The 23,626-nt window shown below is 37.6% G+C and overlaps 1 protein-coding gene across 5 annotated transcripts in view; it reads right to left on the minus strand.

Moving 5' to 3' along the window:
- Syne2 (spectrin repeat containing nuclear envelope protein 2) overlaps positions 1-23,626 on the minus strand; it is a 336,103-nt gene that overhangs the window by 235,200 nt on the left and 77,277 nt on the right. For all 5 annotated transcript variants that reach the window (XM_077109148.1, XM_077109147.1, XM_076850387.2 and 2 more), the window contains exons 3-8: positions 15,621-15,682; positions 14,522-14,617; positions 14,354-14,431; positions 14,169-14,261; positions 7,395-7,576; positions 4,276-4,472 (exon numbers count right to left, since the gene is read on the minus strand). In XM_077109148.1, coding sequence (XP_076965263.1) covers positions 4,276-4,472; positions 7,395-7,576; positions 14,169-14,261; positions 14,354-14,431; positions 14,522-14,617; positions 15,621-15,682 — 708 coding nt within the window. The remainder of the gene's footprint in view (positions 1-4,275; positions 4,473-7,394; positions 7,577-14,168; positions 14,262-14,353; positions 14,432-14,521; positions 14,618-15,620; positions 15,683-23,626) is intronic.

Consider the following 23,626-nt stretch of genomic DNA (forward strand, 5'->3'; position numbering starts at 1 on the left):
GAAGAATCATAATGTAAGCTTTTTTAAAGGACAATAATCAGAAATAAGAAATTAGAACAAAGTATGAGAAAAATAAAGAAAAAATATCTAACAAAAAGTAAAAAAAAAAAAAGGAAAAGAGAAAGATAAAGATGGAGAGGAAATTTTAAAAAGGTAAAAAGAGAGGAAAGACAAAAAAACAGGAATAAAAGTCAACAAGAATTAATCAAGAACTACATTGAAAAAAAAAAAGAACAACAACAACAACAACATGAAACCAGACCAATCCCCAAATTGATATACAGAAATGTAGAATCATTATCCTAATTGTGAATTTAGAGATGTCACCTAATTTGGATGGGGGTGTAACTCAATGGTACAGCACATGTTTAATATGCACTAGGCTCTGAGTTCAATCCCAAGGATCAAAAAAAGAAAGAATAAAATATTATCTCAATAAATATTGAACTCTCGTGAAAACCAAACAGGCAGACCCCAGGTAGATGGGGATACATCCAAGGAACACAGGAGCCAACTGAAAGACCTCCCAATAGCCAATGCTTTTATCTTAAAACAAACTTTAAAAAAAAAAAAAGAATCGAGCTCTAAAATAAACAAAATAGTATTGGAGTACAATTGCCAAGTATAAAATAAAATATCAACAAGCACATAGTCTTATAAATAAATGCATGAATAAAAAAGTAATAATAAATGGAAAACAGACAAATCTCCTATGTAGAAGACCTGTTAATACCCTTCCATCAAGGAGGGCCAGCCTTATTCACCTAAATATGGGCTACACAGTGGTTTCCCTGCAAAGAGTACAATATGAAGGAGAGGGGGAAACTTCACAGCAGACAAACCCGAGGGACATTTTTATCTCAGTCAGGTGGTCGAGGTCAGCATCAACAGTGACAAGCCACACTGGGGATAGCACGTACCCTTGAACCAATGTGATAAGAATAGCATCTTGGTTTTGAGGTTTAGCTTATTTCTCTTCGAATAATATTTCTCCAGCTCCATCCATTTACTTACAAATGCCATAATTTCATTCTTCTTTAAGGCTGAGTAACATTCTGCATTCTATTGTCTTATATAATTAATTAGAATAAATTTTAAAAAAACAGCATCTTGCCTCTAGGCCTTCTTCCCAAGAACCCACGAATACACTGATTATGAGGGAAAAAATATGAAACCAGTTGTAATAAAGGGACCTCCTGCAAATGCCTGACCAGCAATCCACAAAACTGTCAAGGTCATAAAAAACAAAAAAGCGTAAGAAACAGTCCAGTCAAGAGTTGTCTAGGAGACAAGATAACTAAATGTAATATGGTCCCAGGGAGCATTCTGAAAGAGAAAAAGGTCATTAAGTAAAAACTAAAGAAATTCAAAGAAAGCATGGCTTTTAATTGTAATGATATGTCACTATTGGTTCTTTAGTTACAACAAATGTACCATATAATGAAAAATTTTAAGAATGAGGAAACTGGTGTAGGGTATGTGGAAACTTACTGTACTATATTTTCAACTTTTTTAAAGTCTAAAACTTTTATAAAAAATGAAACTTGTTTAAAAATAAATGAAGCCAGGCATGGTGGCACACACTTGTAATCACAGTAGCTTGTGGGGCTGAGACAGGAGGATCTCAAGTTCAAGACCAGCCTCAGCAACTTAGCAAGGCCCTAAGCAACTTAGTGAGACCCTGTTTCAAAATAAAAAATTTAAAAAGGGCTGGGGATGAAGCTCCATGGTAAATTGCCCCTGGGTTAAATCCCTATACCAAAATAAATAAATATCCAATTAAAAAATAAATGGAGGACTTTATATACAGAGATATGAAAAATTGTATTCTATATGTGTAATAAGAATTATAATGCATTCCACTGCTGTCATGTATTTAAAAAATAAAATGAATAAAAGATTAAATAAATAAATAGAGGGATTAAGTATCAATACTTGCTATAGCATGGGGGAATCTTGGAAACATTATGCAAATTTAAAGTAGACAGTCACAAAAGATCACATATTTTATGATTTCATGTAAGTGAAATGTTCAGAATTGGCATGGGGAAGTTGGAAGATGGAGAGTGACTGCTAATGGTCCCAGAGTTTCCTTATAGGGTGATGAAAATGCTCTACAATTGATAGTGGTGATGGTCAAACAATATTGTGAATATATTACCTTAAGTTGTACCCTTAAATGGCTAAATTATATGCTATGTGAATTATATCTCAATAAAACTGCTTAAAACCAAAAACATTGGGCTGAGGGTATAGCTCAATGGTAGAAAGAAAGCTTAGCATGCAAGATGTTGTGAATTCAATCCTTAGCACCAAAAACAAAAAATTATTTTTAATAATAATAATAAATAAATATATATATATATATATATATATATATATATATATATATATGACAAATCCCCAGTGACCTGGCCACTGGTGTACAGGAGCCAGCTGGCTCACACTAATTTGAGAGCTGAATATTAAATGTTCAGTAGTTTTGTAATCTGTTTTTTAAAAATAGTCATCATTAAAAGTTAAACTATGAGGGGAGGGAGGGAAAGGGTGGAGGTATAGGGGGCAGGAAAGATGGTGGAATGAGATGAACATCATTACCCTAGTTACATGTATGACTGCACATGTGGTGCAACTCTACATTATGTACAATCAGAGAAATGTGTACAATAAATCAAAATGCATTCTGCTATCATGTATAACTAATTAGAACAAACAAAAAATTTTTAAAAATTTTTTAAAAATTAAATTATGTAAATATACAATTAAATGCTATTAAAAGCAAAGGTGACAAATACTCAAAACTTATCATTCCCCAATTACTATATTTGCATTTTACTAGCATTTATGGATAGGGTTATTTATGTCCATTGCATTTGTATGATGGTGTGCTGCTCCACATTTTTTCCCAAATCTATGCTCAGTGACTTCATGACAGCAACTTGAAATCAGCCATATCAGTTGTATTTGCACCAAAAAAAAAAAAAAAAAAGAGAGCTTGATTGTTCCTTTGTTGAATGCTAAAAAATGGATGGAGAAATTGTTAAGGATATACATAAATCCTAAAAGTATGTCCTATCTGTAGCTCTTACACTGTGATACTATAAAAAATTCAAGAAATATTTTTCCAGTATTTGACTTAGCAAAGCAATAACTCATGTCACACTGAAGAACAAGTGAAATTTTGACATTCCTTGTTGCTATTCCACTTAATCATTAACATAAAGGAAATTATCAACCAAAGTATAGTTCATGTAAGAACTACACATGCTCAGCAAACTGCAGCCCCATGTTGCCTACAGATGGATTGTAAGAGCTTGACAAAATCCAACTAGCACTTTGGGGCTATTTGAAATTTATAATGCATATCATATATTATTATTGACAAACTGTGTCCTACATATCTTTTACCTCAGCAAAATTTATGACATGTTTAGATGTGTGTGTTTCACATTGTTCTGGAGAGCCAGCCACTGAACATTTACAATATATGCCCTGGTGATAAAGCTGAGACTCGAATTTTTATCTCTTGATCTGTTGGTTCATTATAACTTTCACTAACTCTCTATACCTCTTTTTATTACTTTAACCCTTTTTTCTTTTAGGGCTGAGGACTTAACCAGGGTTTTGTGCATGCTAAACACAAGCTCTACCACTGAGCTATATACCTCCAGCACAGACTTTTGTTTTTAATGTCGTTTTGTTTATGAAACAACAGAATTCAAAGTAAAGTGCTTTTCAGAAAGAAATCATTTTAATCTTGCTTTTAAAGTCTTGATTTAATGACGTTAAAATAAATTATGATTTGATAGTAATCTCTGCAAATATAACTGGCACAGTATTTAGGGCTTTCTAGTGAGGACAGCAGAGAGAGCAGCAGTTTCTGTTCCTAGAAGTTCTGTTTTAATAGGAGGAGGGAATGGAAAGGGGAGATACATAACAACCATAATTAAAGACTCAAAGAAACATCTCATGAGGGATTTACAACAGAAATAACAAGATCAAGAAGAACACAATAGAAGGATATTAAGACCAAGGCTCAAATTATTCCAATAAAGTCATTGTCTGCTTCCAGCTGTGGCTCCACCCCTAATATTACTGAAGTTATTAACTAATTGGTAGGAATTTCTCATTTCATGAAATTCAATAAAGAGTTTAAGCTAAATCCTCTAGGACTAAAATATAATGTTGCCGTGTTTGCTTACATAGAGATATTAGTTTCAAATCAACTTCATGCTGAACCTTTACAAAAATTGTTTTAAAAAGAAGCTTCTTTACCTTCTGGATCCAGCAATTTGGGGATTTTTAATTCTCGTTCTGCAATTCCAAAGGCCTCTTTCAGATTGTCCTTGTTGGATCGATGCTTCATACTCTTCATGTCAATTAGGTCTGGTCGCAAGGCATGAATGACAGCCAAAAAAGCCATCCCATTTCTCCAGCTTGACTTAAAATCTGTCACACTGACAGACTCATATCTATTGCAGAACAACATGATACACACTGTTAAAAATAATAGATCAAAACACTCCCACTATATTCAATAGTAATTAAAACGTTTCAGTGAACCAAATAACCAATATAACCATTCTACAAAAACTTTTTATCTTCTAGTCAAATTAAAGCATAAGTTAAACTGCACCTCTGCTATAGTGCTAGAAATGCAAATTCTCAGGCCATTCTCCACAACCTAATGAATCACTCTAGAAGTGGGCCCGAAATCCGCATCTTTAAAAGCCCCCAAGATGATAATGATACACATTCAAGTTCAATACTCTTCATGCACAAGCTGTTGGCTCAAGACTGACTCTAGTCTTTCACCTTCTGTTATGATCCTTCAATTGAGAAAACAATTTTTCTTCTCACTGGAGCAATTAAGTGACAAATCGGACCTCATCAATAGCTAGTAGCCCACAGGATAGATGGACTTGGCCATTCCTTGGCTTAAAAGTCTGCATTGTGAATAAATGGGCAAACGAAATGTGGTCTATACAGTGGAAGATTGGCCTAAGGAAGGCAGGAAATGCTAAGATGAGCTGTGACGTGGATGAATCCAAATGAATTAAGCCAGCTATAAAGGACACATACTGTATGATTCCACTCACACAGGGCAGCCAGAGTAGACAAGTACATCAGGACAGAAAGGAGGACGGTGGCTGGGCAGGGTAGCACATGCCTGTAATCCTAGCAGCTCAGGAGGCTGAGGCAGAGGATCACAAGTTCAATGCCAGCCTCAGCAACTTAGCAAGGCCCTAAACAACTTAGCAGGACCCTGTCTCAAAATAAAAATTAAAAACGGCTAGGGAGGTGGCTCAGTGGTTAAGTGCCTCTGGGCTCAAACCCAAGTACTCACAAAAATTAAAATAAGAAGAAAACAAAAAAAGTAGAATGGTAGATGCCAGGGACTAGAGTGGGGAAAAAAGAATGAATAGTTGTTGTTTAACAGGTAAAAAATTTCAGTTGTGCAAGATGAAAGACGTTCTGATGTGGCTGGCCGGTCAAGGCTGCACAGCGACGTACTGAATGCCACTGAACTGTACACTTAAAAATGGTGAAAATGGCAAATCTTATGCATAATAACCTCTCAGGCCCTCAAGGGCCCTCTACCTCTCCCATCTCTGCATGTCCCCTGCTCTTACAGTGCTGTGGCCACCCTGGCCTCCCTCCTGATGTCAAAGCCACACTCCTCACACTGGAATGCTTTCTCACAGACTTTCACACTTCCACCGAAGCCTTCCCCTCAAAGCCTTCCCCTCGGGGTCTCAGTTCCAAGGGCCCTCCCCAGAGAGGCCCTGCCTGGCCATCCTCTCTCTAACCATCAACAATTCTGACCACAGCATAAATCCTGCCTCAGCTTGTTGCCAACTCTAATTATCACAGTTCTTTATCTGTTTCCCTCATCAGGATGCAGGTCCCTGAGAGGCAAGGCCTTGCTTTTCTGGTTTACCATGGCAGACTCACTTGCCAAACTCTGCTCAGCACATAATAGGGGCTTACTGTATGTATCTATAGATTTTGAATCACTCATTCAACACATTTGTATATTATATTTCTCTATATTTTACAAGAGGAAGTCTTTTACAAGTACGGCTGCCAACAAAATTTGAGAAATATTCCAGAACAACTATAATTTCCTTTACTCTCTCATAAAAAAACAAAGATTCACTAGACAAAAGCTACTCAGTAAGGCTGGGGGTGTAGCTCAGAGGTATAGTGCTTGCCTAGCATGCATGAGGCCCTGGGTTCCATCAGAGCCCTGGAAAAGGAGTGGGGAAGGGAGGGGGAGGAAAGGGGAGGCAGGAGAGGAAGAGAGGGAGGGAGAAAGAAAATGAGAGCGAGAGAGATTAGGCCATATTAACTGAATTATCAGTTAGAAAGTACTGGGAGCTAGGACTTCAAACCCAGGTCTTCTGGGTTCAGCTTGTGCTCCAAGACAGTAAGTTAAACTAATGGCTAAAGGAATGTAGTTCAGAGCTGAGGACAGGCCCAGACCCTTTCCATGGGACTGAGAGGGCCAGAACCAGCTCATCATTGAGCAGCAGGCACTGTATCAACAGAGCACCAGGCCCTGAGGTTAGTTCTGCATTGATGAGCTGAAGCCAGTACCACAAAGATGTCACTGCCAGGTCTTCAGAGAGCGCACCGTTAGGCTGGGGACTGATTGACAGGATCTAAGCTCACTTAGAAATAGAGAATGCAGCCAGATTCATGTGTTTCACTAAGAAGAAAACACAACATACTACAATATAGTCTTATATCTGAGTCCCAGAAAAACTACAGAATATCGAAATACAAGTCACCTAAAAAATATCACCAATGATGGCCAAAAAGAATAAATCAAGACAAATCACTTAAGAGGTGCTGCACCTTAAGTTTAGCATCAGCTGTAGAGTTGAAAAGTAATGAGGGACAGACACGGAGAAAAGAAACACTGTGGTAAAAATACGAGGCTTTGAAAGGATATAAAGGTTATTTATTCATAAATCAAATATGATATGATAATGCTTTTTGTACATGCAGTTTTAGATAAGACATGGTTTAACTTTCAAAGATCTCATAGTGTGGTAAAATCCCTTAAATCTAAACCTATCCTGCAGATGCACAGAAGAATAGTGCCCGAAGAAGAAAATTTCCACACAACAGCAGACCACCTAAACACAGCAATGGGAGTAAGTTTACCCAGATATTTCTGGCCTTCAAAACCAAAACTGGCCAAGCTCATGAACTTCCATATTTGGAACACTCACTGAAAAATGAAGGGAGATAGAATTTTCTCTTTAGGTGTAGGAGGCCTTGGGGTAGCTGTTAAACCCAGTCAGGCCTGATCTTCAGGCCTGGAAGTCACTGTGTTAGTGGAAACGACTGCCCTGTGTCTCTCTGGATCCCAGCAAAGAACTTACCTGGCACATTTGTCTTGAGCCCACAAGAGAAGAACTTTCTTTGCAGACAACTGCCATCGCTCTTGGACTTTGAGGCATCTCTTTGCTGGAGGACTTGAGGTAGGAGATGAATCAGCCACACTCATATCATGCGGGGAAGGTTGATTGTAATTGCAAGAATCAGACTGGGCAAGATCCTCAATCTAAGGAAAGCATGATTGTCATCATGTATAAAAACACGTTACCAGGACTGAACCAAAATCCTCAGACAAAAGAAGACCAAAAGGTATTCTGTAATAGTGACAGCTAACTCTTGGTAAAGGAGCTCTGGACAAATCCTTCAGTAACAGCATTTATCATCTAGGTCATACTTTGGCTTTGCATACTTTCATCTAGACTTGGGTCATTCCTGGCATCCCACATAGAAGGCAACCATCCATTCATTCCCTGACCTGGTTACGGAGCACTTCCCTGAAGCCCAACATTTGCCAAACTAAACTAAACTTAGCTCCTGGGCTGCAATATCTTTAGAGACTGAACCAATCAAAATGCACCTGAATCATTAAACATCAAGAACAAATGTACAGGGCTAGGGTTGTGGCTCAGTTGTGGAGTGCTTGCCTAGCATGTGTGAGGCACTGGGTTTGATCCTCAGCATCACATATAAATAAATAAAATAAAGGTACTGTGTCCATCTACCACTAAAAATACTTTTAAAACAGTGGGTGGGGTTGTAGCTCAGTGGTACAGGACTGGCCTACCATGTGTGAAGCCCTGGATGTGATTCTCAGCAATTCATATACATAAGTAAAATAAAGGTCCATTGACAACTAAATATATATATATTTATTTTAATATTTATTTTAATATATTTTAAATATATTTTATAAATTTATTTTAAATATATGTATATATTTAAAATATATTAAAATAAAGGTCCATTGACAACTAAATATTTATATATATATATTTATACATATATATATATATATATATATATATATATATTTTTTTTTTTTTTTTTTTTTAAAAGAACGTACATGCAGGAAATAAAAACAATTAACCATATGGAAAACAAGTCCCAAGAAAAAAAATAAAATTGCCATTAAGTACATTCCAGTAGTAATTTAAGAAAGCTAGCCTGGCATGGTGGTGCACACCTATAATCCTGGTGGCTTGAGAGGCTGAGGCAGGAGGATCGCAAGTTCAAAGCCAGCTTCAGCAAGTTAGCGAGGGCCTAAGCAACTCAGTGAGACCCTGTCTTTAAATAAAATACATAAAAGGGCTGGAGATGTTTTACTCAGTTTTACTCTTAATGTTTTACTCATTAAGCACCTTGAGTCAATCCCTGGTACCAAAAATATAATAATAAGTAATTTAAGAATGCTAAATATATTCAATGAAAGGATAGTTTTTTCTTTATAACACAGGTTAAAAAAAATCACATCCAGTGATGGTAAAAATAAGAGAAACTACTTTTTTTTTTTTAAGTACTAGAATCAAACCCAGAATTTTGAGCATTTTATGCAACCACTATCTACCACTGAGCTATATCTATAGTCTTTTTTAAAATTTTGAGACAAGGTCTTTCTAAGTTGCCCAGGCTAGCTTGGAACTTACGATTCTCCTGCCTCAGCCTCCAGAGTAGCTGGGATTATAGGCATGTGCCACCATACCCAGCTATGAGAAACTGGATATTCATATCCTTAGTAAACACAGCAATTGGTTCAAATTTGGTGGGGGGCGGCAACATGCTAATGTTTATCCAAAACTTAAAAAGATAAATCCACAAACAGAAGTATTTAATATATTTTTATCAAAATTGACACAATAACCATATAATCAATAGTAATACATGAGCCAGGTACATGGCATATGCCTATAGTCCCTGTACTCTGAAGGCTGAGGCAGGAGGTCCCTTGATCCCAGGAGTTTGAACCAGTCTGGGAAACACAGCAAGACCCCATCTCAAAAATAAACTAATTAGAGGCTCGGGATGTGGCTCAAGTGGTAGCGCGCTCGCCTAGCATACATGAGGAACTGGGTTCGATTCTCAGGACCACATAAAAATAAAATAAAGATATTGTGACCACCTAAAACACTAAAAAATAAATATTTTTTAAAAATAAAAATAAATTAATTAATTATAATTATAGATGTGACCAACAAAATTAACAAACTTCATCTGATTGGCATTGATGATAGGCACTGTAATTAAAATGGCAAAACCAATATTCTTTTTTTTTTTAAGGTGGACACATATCTTTATTTTTATTTTTATGTGGTACTGAGAACTGAACCCAGTGCCCCAAGCATGCTAGGCGAGCGCGCTACCACTTGAGCCATATCCCCAGCCCCAAAACCACTATTCTTTTAAAATATAAACTAAAATTGACCATGCTAAGTCATTAAAGTAAGCCTCAGCTTTTTTTGGGGGGGGGGCAGAGGGGTAGGGGAGCTTTACCTCTGAACTAAATCTCCAGCCCTTTTTATTTTGAGAAAGAATCTTTCTAAGTTCCCTAGGTCCTCCCTAAATTGCTGAGGCTGGCCTTGAACTTGCCATCCTTCTGCCTCAGCCTCCTGAGTTACAGGGATTACAGGATGCACCCCCATACCCAGCTAAGTCTTGACAATTTTGTAAAATTGAAATCATTCAGATGATATTCTCTGACCACACTAAAATTTTATTTCATGATGAAGATGAAACAAACAAAAATCACCAAATACTTGGCAATTAAGCAATAGATTCGTATAAATGTGTGGACCAAATGAGAAATCAGAGTATATTCTAAACAGAACAATAATTAAATTATATTAATTAGAAGAAGCAATATTTTAAAGACACCAATTTCTTCAAAAACATTCCATATATTCAATCCTAATCAAAATCACAGCAAATTGTGTGTGTGCATGAGGAAATTGACAAGTTATTTATAAACTCTGGGTGGAAATACAAAGAGCAAAGAATAGCCAAGATAATTCTGAAGAACAAGATGGAAAGATACACCATCAGATATCAAGACTTACTGTGTAGCTATAGGAATTAATATAGTATAGTACTGGTACAAAGATAAATAATGAAACAGAATAGGTAATCTAAAAAGGGAGTCACCCATTTATGGTTACTTGATTTATGAAGGTGTTACAATAGTAGAGAAGAAAAATGACGACCTTTTCAATAAATAGTGTTGAATCAACTGGGTAGCCATATGGGAAAAAATAATTTTTGATTGCTTCAATAAAATATACTAAAAAAGGGGCTGGGGTTGTGGCTCAGTGGTAGAGTGCTCACCTAGCATGCACAAGGCACTGGGTTTGACCCTCAGCACCACATAAATGTAAAATAAAGATACTGTGTCCACCTAAAACTTAAAAATAATATATATACATGTATGTATGTATATATATATATATATTATATATATATATATATATATATATATATATACTAAAAAAATCAACCCCATTGTTGAAAGATTGTATATCTAAATATGAGACAATTAAGTTTTTTGAACTACAATATCCAATAGGATCATCATTAGACACATGTGAGATCTAAATTAATGAATTAAAATTTAAAATTCAGTTCCTCAGTCATACCTGCCACATTTCAAGAGTTCAGTAGCCATGGAGATTATGGTTACTGTTTTGTACAGTGCGGCTATGGAACATTTCCATCATTACGAAAAGTTCTATTGAAGGCTGAGGATGTGGCTCACTGGTACAGTGCTCCCCTAGTAGGCTCTGAGTTCAATCCCCAGCACAACAACCAAAGAGGGAGAGAGGAAAAATCCTACTGGACAGAACTGTTCTAGAAAATTATGTAAGAGAATATCTTCAACATACTGGCAACAGGAAAAACACTGTTTTAAAGGATGTGAAAACTAATGGCCATAAAAGAAGATGATAAATTCAAACTATGTTAAAATGATAAATGTCTGTTCATTAAAAAATTAAAAGGGCAAGCCACAGAGTCAGAGAAATTATTTGCAATTTATGTGTATCCAACAGAACTTTTATCTAGAATATATTTTAAAGCTTCTACAAATCATTACACACAACATCAGAACTAAAATAAAAAATTTTAAATGCCAAGTGTTAGCAAGGATTGAATTAGAAATCTCAGTTCCAGTGGGAATGTAAATCAAATGATCCCATTAATAAACCATTTAGCAGTAAATAGTTGCTATGGTTTGCAAGTGTCCCCAAAGCTCAAGTGTTAGAAACCTGGAAGAATTAGGAGGCAAGACCTTTAAGAAGGGATTAGGTTTGAGGGTTTTGCCCTCATGAATGGATTCATGCCATTATAGTGGGAGTGGACTTGTTATAAGAGCTGAAAACTAGCAACAACAACAAAAAAAAATGCACATCAACAGTGAATAATAAAGAAGTTGTGATACATTCATACAACTGTATGTTCACACACAGCAATGGAAATAAAAGATGTATTGACACATGTTACAACAAGATGAATCCTGCAAAGGATGTGAAGTGAAATAACAGACACAACAGAATGTATAGTGTGTTTAAGAGAACACACTTACAATTCGCTTTCTGTGGAATTAAAGATGCTAAACTGCCAGACACAGTGGCACATGCCTGTTATCCCAGTGACTCAGGAAACTGAGGCACTAGGATAGCAAGTTCAAAGTCAGCTTCAGCAAATTAGTGAAACCTAAGCAACTTAGTGAGACCCTGTCTCAAAATAAAACATAAAAAGGGTTGGGGAAATGGCTCAGTGGTTAAAGACCCCTGAATTCAAATCCCCCAAAAAAATCTGCTAAACAAATCAATAATAAGGATCAAAGTATTGGTTATATTTAGGAAAGAAAGACAGACTTGGAGAGAAGACCTGGGGTGCTGGAAAAGTTCTGCAATTTCATTTTTGATCACAGTTATGTGGGTGTGCTCTTTTAAAAAATTGATTTAACTCTATTCTATTTTTTTGCAGTGCTAGGGATTGAATCCAGAGCCTTGTATATACTAAGCAAGTGCTCTGCCACTGAGCTATACCCCCAACCCACATGGGTGTGTTTATAATTTATGAAAATCCATCAAGCTCTATACATAAGACTTCTTTGTGCTTCTCTATGTGTATTAGTCACCAACAAAAGTTAATGTAAAATGTTAAAGCAAAGGTTCAAGTTTGTAAATCCTATGGCACAATTCCATTTTGTGGAATTTGGCTCACAGAAACAGTTAAGGTTGTATACAAAGGTTTTATCTTAAGGGTATTCTTTTTTAAAATGACTTATAACACAAATAATTGTGAGCATTCTGATAGTTCATTAATGAAATATTATATATATATATCTCCATTAAAATATATATAAATTCAGAAAGGTATTGATTAGAATGGGTTTTCAAACAGTATGGATAACAGGATCCCATTTGTTTAAGATACACAGTTGTCCCTAGTTATCTATGGGGGATTGGCTCCAGGATCCCTCCAGGTATCAAATGTTCAAATTCCTCATATAAAGTGACAAAGTATATGCATATAACTATGTACATCCTCTGTATACTTTATATCATCTCAATTACTTATAATACTTAACACAATGTAAATGTTATATAAGTGATTTTTCTACCACATTATTTAAAAAATAATGAAAAGAAAAAAAATCTGTGAATTTTGTCTCTGAATATCTTATAGCCTAAATTGGTTGAATCTATTGATGTGGGATACATGGATACAGAGGAAAGACTGTACATGTATGAATATATATATATATATATATATATATATATATATATATATATATATTAATTCTTGCTCATCATGAAGATTGTACATCAAATTGTTTATCATAGTTATCTATGGTGGATTATAAATGATTTTCTTATTATCCATTAAAATTTTTAATTATATTTTACATGCCTTCAAAAGATAATTCATAAATATACCCATGAATTATAAAATTTTAATATTTTACCATATTTGGTTTTGTTGCTTTTTCTAATTCCATTTCCCTCTTTTCCAAGAGGAAAGAAACCACATCCTAAATTTAGTCTTCATCATCTTTATGCATATTAGTTTATCATAAATACAAATGCATGTATCCAAAAGTAGTATGTAGTCTGGGTTTGTATGTGTTACATTTTATATAAATTAGTTATGCTATATTCTAGTTTTTCTAAAATAAGCATTGGCTTCCCCACATATTTTTTAAATTATTTTTAAAGTAATTATGAATATACATAAAAATGCAATCTTTTAGGTAGTACAGAGAAATTGACACTAAGTCAACATCCCAGACCCAAAAGAACAATATTTATCAGTCATAAGTTTCATAAAGTCAGGACTATAACTGTCAGTATATCTTGATGTGCCCTAGTACAATAGCCAGATTATCATAAGAGCTTAAAAATCTCTGTGGAAGCCAGTCTCAGTGGCGCATGCCTATTATCCCAGCAGCTCGGGAGGCTGAGACATGAGAATCATGACTTCAAAGCCAGCCTCAGCAAATGCAAGGCACTAAGAAACTCAGTGAGACTGTCTCTAAATAAAACACAAAATAGGGCTGGGGATATAGTTCAGTGGTTAAGCGCCCCCTGAGTTCAATCCCCGTACCAAAAAATAAAAAATAAAAGAAATGCAAGAACAACAACAACAACAAAAAAAAAAACTGGCAAAAGACTTCTGCATATTTTCTGCCTATTTAAGATTTCCAGAGCACCTTCTCTGTGGAAAAGCTTAAGATTGAATCAGGCATTGAGTGACAGTTATGGCATTCCACTCAGTTCAAACTGTGGGAATTAGAGAAGTAACTTTCCTATCATCACACTACTTACATGGAAGTGCAGTATAATTGTCCAAATTAGTCCAAGAATAATGGATGGGTTTCCTTCTATAATATCAGCAACGTGGACATTTATTAGCTTGACCTGGAAATGAAGAAGTGCAGATTAAAAGAAAAAAAAATATCCCATAGCAATATAATCACTCCTGCAAATTTTCAGGTGAAATTTATACTCACTGATTGGTTTTCTAGGAACTTCAGAGCATGTTCTATATTGAGCCTACACTGGTGTGTATTAGATCCTCTATCACGAGGCTATGAAGTTCAAACAGATATATTACTCAGAAATATGAAATGCATTTTTTAAATCAACAAAAAGTTTCTTTGTGTCACATAAAATCTTACCAACTGCTGTCCTGAGAGTACTTCTAGCAGATCCAAGAGGACATGCCCCTTTCTAATGTCTGTGAATAAGTCTGATATAACTGATGGAGAGGTGTGCTGAAAAAGGACACAAGAAAATAATCAAACTCAGATAATTTGAAAAATCATCAAATCAAAAATGCAGGACCTTCAGAATCTCATAAATGCACTTTGTATCTTCAAAAAGGCTAAGATTCAGCAGCAATTTTCTTCTTAATTAAGAAAATGACAAAGCCCCTGCAAAGTTCCACATCAAGCCATAGTAAGAAAGATAGTGGGCTTAATTTATTTCATGGCAAATTTCCAGTAACACAATACTTTTCTGTGTGGAGCTTTCCCCGAGAACTTAAAACCTGTCTGTAAAAGTGACATGAAAGACATTCAAAATCAGCCAGTAGTGGCCCATTTAGAAAGCAGGTTACATTTCTGTAGTAACCTGCTTATGTATTTACCCTTTGTTCAAACTACAACCATTGTATTGGGAAAGGGAACGGTGTTAGTAAGGGACTCATTCATCCTGCATTTAGGTTATTCGAGGTGCTCAGCATCACAGAGAGGTAGGGTGGCACACAGATTATGATCAAGGCCTCTGAGTCCAGACTGCCTGGGCTTGTATCCCAGCACTATCACTTACAGGCTGTGCCACTATAGGCAAGCCGCATAACTTCTCTGTGCTTTAGCTTCCTTGACCTTTATCGGGAATAATACTACCTACCTCACAGAAATGCTGTGAAGTCATTTAAATGTCCTAAGTCCTCATAATCGTTACATGTAGAGATTCCGGATAGTGCCTACCATATAACACTCAGTATAGACGAATCATTATTTTTATTTCATCTGATGAAAGAGACATTGCTACTTTTTACTACAGCGTCCCCTACACATAAAGAACCCCTTATGTGTATTGAGAAAGAATACCAAATACACCACAGCAGAGGTGACATTCTCTCATGAAAAGACATTCTGCAACCTTTCACAGGTCACAGGTGCCATCTTTTTAATGGCCTCCTTGGAGTCAAAGCTGAGGGAATGAGAAGAGTAGCAAATGTCTTCATAACTTAATTTGCTCTTTTTTCCTCACCTTGGCCAACTGTGAATTTATCCAGCAGGTGAAGGTTTTCTTCTGAGTGTCTTCCTGTTTGGCTACCAAAGGGGAAAAAAAATAGTTGCAAAATGAGAAGCCTCAGGAGCCCGGGGAATACAGCAAACTTCTAAGTCTATCATAGCAGAAGCTTACCAACGCTCTAGTTCTTAGACTAAATTTTGAACATTCATCCAAACGGTGTTTTACAAATAGCATGTTGACATGAGATTAAAAAAAACAAAACAAAACAAAACAAAAAACCAACACTGGTTAATTGCAAAGGGATAATGGTATTTAACACTTTTTACTGAGAAAACAGTTAACTTCATAGACAGGCTTGATAGTACTATACAAGAAAAAGCGAGGAGTCCCAACCCCAAACAAAGTCTTGAGGTAAATGTAACCCTGGAACATGTGAAGATTTTTATGCTTTTATTTTATTTCTTTATTTTTGAGGTATTAGGGCTCAAACCTAGGCCCTTGCCCGTGTTACACAAGCACTCTACCACTAAGCTACACCCTAGACCCTGAAGTTGTTTTCAAAGGTTTATAAGGTCATTGCAGTTCAGCCTTGACATCTGTGATGAAAATCTGTCCTAGAGAATACACTGGGGCTGAATTAACTGTGAATGAGCTGTGATTCCTCAGAGACCTGGGTTTGAATCCTATGTCTGTGAGACCTTGAGACCTCATTTCAGACCTCTAAAGACCATCCCGAGAACTGAATGATCCCCCCAAGCACTTGCCAGAGGCTCTGGCACACAGTAAACAAAGGAAGTGCCAGCTATTTCTCTCATTTATTCTCTTCTCAGTAAAAAAGTATTAAATACCATTGTCCCTTGGTGCACACAAGAGATGGGCTTCCTTCCCCAGTCCTCCATCCTGACAGACAGGCAGAAGCAGGAATCCAGATGGCCACCCATCCCTGCACCCAGTGTTCACAGTCTCATCATTATCATCAACCTGAGTTCATCTCACATCACCCTTTACCCCTGCTTATGTCAGTCAACATAAACACAGTCACACACACACACACACACACACACACACACTTGGGTCCCACCCATATCGTCTCTCACATTGAGGCTTTGCCTCCTGTTGCAGTTGAAACCCAGCTCTCCCTCCAGGAACTTCCCCAGCAGCCCTCCCGCTTTCTCTGATATCATCAGACTATCTGCCTGTTAAAAGCCATCTACCATGCCTATCATTTCGCATTATTTCTGCATTATTTTTTTGGTGGGGAGGCGCGGGTACTGGGGATTGAACTCAGGGGCACTCAACCACGGAGCCACACCCCCCAAGACCTATTTTGTATTTTATTTAAAGACAGGGTCTCACTGAGTTGCTTAGTGCCTCGCTCTTGCTGAGGCTGGCTTTGAACTTCTGCCTCAGCCTCCAGAGCCGCTGGGATTACAGACGTGCACCACCATGCCCGGCTTTCAGCATGAATTTAGCTTCTTCCCTACTGTCACTCTCCAGTACAGTCCCTGTCTCATGGTTGGCAATTTCAATACTCACAGCGATGGAAGTTCCAACCTCCTAGCCTCACTATTTCTTGAATTTCTCTTCAATAAATGTGTCTTCTGCCCTGCCTCCCTCACTGTCCTGGTCACACACAATATTTTTCATTACTAATAACTACAACTCCTCCATAATCTCAATTTGGCACCCTGCTTTTAACATCACTCCCTGTCTATCAGATCGCGCCTACTAGTGGCCCAATTCCAACAATCCTTTAAGCCCTCTGGCAATTCTTGCTTTTCACTGTCCCTCAACCACTTGAGATCCTTCCTTCCATCCTTTTCCATTTTAAATTCCATGCTCAATTTTTACCGACACTCCACGGCACCTCACCCATCTCGTATTTGCTTGGCGCTTCATCCTACAGGCATGCTGTTGAATGTGGCTGGAGAAGCCCCCAAGAGTGCTGACCACCTCGATGCTGTCCAGTGGTCACCTTATCCTGGCCCCTCCCATCCTCAAATGGCAATTTCACAACTTCTCCTTCTTCCTCAAACATCCAGTGTTTGCCCCCATCCTTACTGTCAGCCAAGACCCTGCTTTTCCAAGTCACTTAGTGATCATCCCACCCCTCAACTAAGAACATACCAAAATGTTCTACCACCAACCCACAAGGACAGATGAACTAGCCTTGCTCATGGCTAAAGCCAGTCTCTTCCCTCACATGCTGGATCCTATCCCTCAGCACCTGCAAGGACATTTTGTTCCTTTCTTTTCTGTATCATTTTGGACCATTCCTATCACAATAGACTCCTTTCACTCATATGTGAGCATAGGAAAGTGATGCCCAATTCATTCTACTGTCTTTCCTAATCCCATTCCCCACTTCCCTTCATTCCCCTTTGTCTAATCCACTGAACTTCTCTTCTTTAGAAATGAAGTACCTTAAGAATCTTATAAATGCACTTTGTAATTCTCCCATTTAAAACCAAAAACCAACCTTGACCTCAGTTCCCCACAATCATATCCCCTTTGTGGCAAAAAGTCTCAAAAACAATTTATTTTTATTGTCCAAATCCCCTCCTCATTTTCTTAATTGATCTCACATCAATCGGGTCCTCTTCATTCCACTGAACCTGTTCCCTCACCCAGGTCTCCGTGAATCAAGGTTATTAATGACTTCTTCTCACTAAAACCAATGGCTGATTCTGTCTTCATCTTACCAGACCCATCAGCAGCACCCAATGCAGAGGACCTTTCTCTCTCTCCGCCTGATTCAAGGACCCATCCTCTCAATTTTCCCTCCTACATCATTGTGTGTCTCCTCTCTTTCTCTCACAATTCACAGCTAATGCCTTTGGAAACCTTCACAGGTCCACTTTCCAAATATATTCAGGATATGACCACTTCTCATTATCTCCATTACCATCACCAAGAACCAAGTCACCATTACCGCCACCTGAATTACTGCCAGCAAGCCATGATGCCGCTAAAACGTTAGCTCAGATGAGGAAAGTCCTCTGCTTAAAACCTTTGTGGGGACTTCTTGCCTCACTGCCCAACACCATCCGGCCACCAGCTCTTTCCCACTTGTTCATTCCGAGCCAACACACCAGCCTCCTATTTCCCTCAGTCTCTCCAGACCCATTAGGTACTAGCTATCCTCTTCCAGAAATGCTCCTGTCACAGATTTCCACAAAGATGACCTTCTCCTCTCCATCAAATCTCTGCTTGAGATGACACCCCCTCCCTAATGACTCCCCTACCCACACCATTTAAAACTGGAACACCCCAACTCCTGTTCCCTCTTGTCCTGCTCTACTTTTTTTTACTTCCGCACTGGTCACCTTTTAACATTCTATGTAAGTTATTTATATGCTGTATTTATTATTTAACATCTCACTCTTCTCCCAATGGAACGTCAGCACCATTCAGCCAAAGACGTTTTATCTGTGACATGTCTCCAGTACCCAAAAGAGCCTGGTCCAGGACAGACACCAAACAAATATATACTGAAATAACAATTCGATCATGTGAAAAGTATTACCGTTAGCCTTCTTTGCTTGCTATATTGGGAGGCAAATGAACCTTTATGAGTTTATATTCCTTTCTGTTAAAGTTATCTGCTCTTTCCAAGGCACTGTTTTTATTTCACTGTTCCCATCTCCCCCTATGAATCTCATCAATTCCATCACAATGGACTGAAATTGTTGGTAGGTGGCCTGTCACATGAGTAGGAGCATGACATCGAATTCAAGTTTTCAAATAATGTTTATTTTAATGAGAGTTCTGATTGAGAAATGGAGAAAAAGGGCTAAGCTGAGCAAATGGGAATGTAGGGTGTTACAATTGTTTAGAAGTATTGTGACCGGTTAAAGGTGGCACACACCTATAATCCCAGTGGCTCGGGAGGCTGAGGCAGGAGGGTCGCAAGTTCAAAGCCAGCCTCAGCAAAAATGAGGCGCTAAGCAAATCAGTGAGACCCTGTCTCTAAATAAAACACAAAATAGGGCTGGGTATATGGCTCAGTGATCCAGTGCCCCTGAGTCAATCCCTGGTACAAAAAAAAAAAAAAGATGCACTTAGCCTCAATGTAATTTTTTTCCTTTTTAATACATTTCATTTTTCATGCATTATCAGTTTAAGTTATTCATAGCACAGTGATTTACCCTTTCCTAGCATGCTCCATAATGGTGAGATACACAAACTAACTGGACACTCTGGGCTTTTGAGAGTTATTGCTATTTTATATTAAGCCCATGTTGCAGAAGAATACAAAGAACCGTAATTTTGCCCTAGTAACTCAAAATGTTACTAAGTCCCTGGAATTTTGAAATGTAATTGTCCCTAGTTTCAGCAGGTGATAGAACAATAAATTTTAGACATTTAGATACTAAAGGCTAATTTTGTTTCTCAATAGAAAAAAAGCTGGAGAACAAGTTTTTATGATTCCAAGATCAAGTTACATGCATACAACATACGTTAAACAAGTAGGGAAGGACCTAGCCATTCCCAACAATAAAGCAGAAGTTCAAAATAAAGACAAAATAAACAACAAAAAAGAAAACAAAGGTGACTATTTTTTCTTATCCTAAAGGAACTGGGGAAGATTTTTCCTCTAAAATCTAATGGGGACGCGGGGGGGGGGGGGGGGGGGGGGGGGCACACGACTAACCAGGTCCGGGAGACAGAGTCTGCACCATCTTTAGGGTTGGGAGGGCAGGGAAGACAGCAAAATGCACCACAAAACTGGGTTCAGAACAACATCAGTGCCTAAAGGGTTTTTGTATTCCACGTCCTCTATCTGGAAATCTCAGTCAAGACAAACTACTTTCCAATAGGATAAGTGATCATTTCATGTCCATGCAACACTGGACAAAGAGGGTCTTGACGCTAAACAAACTAGGGACTATGCACTTTCCCAGACTAAGAAAACAGGCAGCAGCTAGGCTGTCACAGTGACTCGGGACACTGAGGCAGGACGATCGCAAGTTCAAAGCCAGCCTCAGCAACTTAGTGAAGGCCTAAGCAACTCGGTGAGACCCTGTCATTAAATAAAAAAATAAAAAGGGCTGGGGATGTGGCTCAGTGGTTAAGCGCCTCGAGATTCAATCCCTAATACTCACACCTGCTCCCCTCTCCCCCCCACAAAAAAAAAAACAAGGAAGGAAGAAAGGAAGAAAAGAGGCAGCAAATTCAGAAGTCTAATTGGATTACTAAATTGGACCATCTAATCTAATCTCTGAGGTTGCACTGAGGACTAACCCCAGACACAGGTATAAACCTGAATTTAAAATAATCAGAAATTTCTTGAGAAACCCTAGAGTTGTCCCTGTCCTAAAGTGATTAAACTTTAGAAATAGAAACAAGGGTAAAGGCAACAGGAGGAGCAATTGACAAATCCCTGCAGGTACTCTCCAGTTAGCAAAGAACAGGGCACAAACAGGCCCTTAAGAGAAGAGTGTGGAAAAGCTTCTTCCTGCCTTTTTATTCATTGTTCAAACTTAGAGAACACCTCTTCATCCTGGAAATAGGAACCCTTTAAATGGAACAAAAACCAATTGCTTAACAGCAAAAGAAGGTGTCCCCCCCCCCCCCCCGGTGCAATTAGACACCTTTGTAGCAGCTCAATTAAACGGTTTTCTATGTGCCATGCAATTTATCCCTTGACACACTTTTCTCACGTTTTTCACACTGCCTTATCCCTGAATAGCAAAATTAATTCAACAGGAACAGGAGCCAAATAGCTCACCCAACAGTAGGATAAGTAACCTTTTGTTCTTTTGAAGACTGAACCATTGGGCAAGAAATGATTGAGAGACGTGTGCTTAAAGCAACATAATAAAACTCCTATTAGAATGGCATGCACAGAATAGTACCTTTTAATCAGCAGGTGTTGGGGGAAAAAAAAGCAAGAAATAAAGAGAATAATAGAACAAATGATAAATTTTGTAAAAATGCTAAGAAATAGAAAACAAGAAATTATCCCAAATGTTTGAGGTGAATAAGAAATATATATTTATATATTTGTAGAAAATGAAGAGAGTAAACTTCATTCCGGTTCATATAATCATCCTTGATCCTCATTCTTTTTTTGTTTGTGTGTTTGTTTTTAGAGAGAAAGAGAGAGAATTTTTTTAATATTTATTTTTTAGTTTTTGGCGGACACAACATCTTTGTTTGTATGTGGTGCTGAGAATCAAACCTGGGCCACATGCATGCCAGGCGAGCACGCTACCGCTTGAGCCACATCCCCAGCCTCTTGATCCTCATTCTTAAAAGATGATTGACTGAGGCTGGGTTGTAGCTCAGTGGTAGAGTGCTCGCCTAGTACGTGCAAGGCCCTGGGTTCAATCCTCAGCACCATATAAAAATAAATAAATAAAATAAAAGGCATTGTGTCCAACTACAACTTAAAAATAAATATTTAAAAATATATATACATTTGACTGATTATGAGAAAGGAGGCAAAGATTTTTCTCTAGGTGACATTCCCAGAAAAATAACATTTAATCCCTGAGTTTGTTCTTCATCAATCTGACTTTGTGAGTTGACAGTTCATGTCTGTAGCTGGTAGAGAGCTAAACTGAAAACAAACTGATTTAAACTTAAGGGTGCAGATTTTAAAGCCATTTCCAAAGCTCATAGTAAAACCTCCGTGTCTGCTCAGTCTCAGCGAGTTCCTGGGGTTTCACAGATGTCCATCCACAATGTCGGCTCCCAGAGTCTGCCCTGGTAGTGAGGCTCAAAAGCAGTTTCCTAAATAAAAAGTCACCAGCTTCCCCCTTTCACCTAACCAAGAGTGACACGGGATTGAAACGTGGCCTCTCCCAGAGTCTTCCTCACTGTATCAGTGCAACCCCTCCCTATCCAGGAACTTCACTTCTCTACTGTCACTGATTGACAACAGGTTTTCTACACACAGCCCCAGATTCATTACTTTGACCCTTCACTCTCGTTAAAATCCTTTGACCATTCCCTAAGTCCTTAATGAATAAATTATAAAATCTTAGCCTAATATTCTCAGTTAATAGTAATTTAGCTCCAATCTACTTTTTCCTGACACATAATCTCTCAAAGACTCTATGCATATCCTATTCCTCCAGCCAAACTTGAATATCCACAATTCCCCAATTAAGTGCCCCCTTTTCGGCACTGCCATGCGGTGCACCTTCTGGAATGGCCCATCTTCCCATCTCCCTCTGCGCCCCACAGCTTCAGCACTCGGCAGGATGTACTTGCTGTTCATGGGGCATTTGCTAGATGTTTGTTAAAACAAAATATATCCTCTTCAAAAGTCCCCTTTCCTAAAAGTAAAGCAGAAATCATTTCTTCTGACTCTAACCCTGGCAACACAACATTGAGTCCTTTCTCATTACAAGTTGTGAATCTCTAACATGCAAATCCAAAATGCTTCAAAATCCAAAACTTTAAGTGCTGGCTGACATGATTCCACAAGTGAAAAATTTCATACCATGAAACTTTGTTTCATCCAAAAAATTATTAAAAATACTGCATAAAATTATCTACAGGCTAAGTGCATAAGGTTTATTTGAAACATAAATGAAATTTCATGTTTAGATTCAGGTCCCATTCCCAAGAGACTTCATTAATAAATATGTAAATATTTCAAAAAAATTTTTTTTTAATCTAAACCTGTAATAGTTCAGTTTTAAGCACTTTAGATAGGAGATACTCAACCTGTATTATTGTTATTATGAATAATCTATAATAATTATAAAAAATTCAAACAGTACATAGGGATATAAAATAATAGAAATTAAAAGTTATTCTTAACCTTCCAATAATCCTCCATTTCTTCCTCAGCAATAACATTAGTTAACGGTTCTGCAGCATCCTTCTAGATGAACATCCTTTTAGATGTTGAAGAACCGTTAACTAATAAAGAACATAAATTCTAAACATAAAGAATATAAATTCTAAAAGGCAAAGAATCGTTTCTGTTGGTCTCTGGGTCCTTAGCTCTTAGAATAGTACCTCGCAAAGAAGGTACTCCATCAATATTTGTTGAATGAATGAAC

Source organism: Callospermophilus lateralis, chromosome 3, assembly GCF_048772815.1.
Source record: "Callospermophilus lateralis isolate mCalLat2 chromosome 3, mCalLat2.hap1, whole genome shotgun sequence".
Classification (NCBI taxonomy): Eukaryota; Metazoa; Chordata; class Mammalia; order Rodentia; family Sciuridae; genus Callospermophilus; species Callospermophilus lateralis.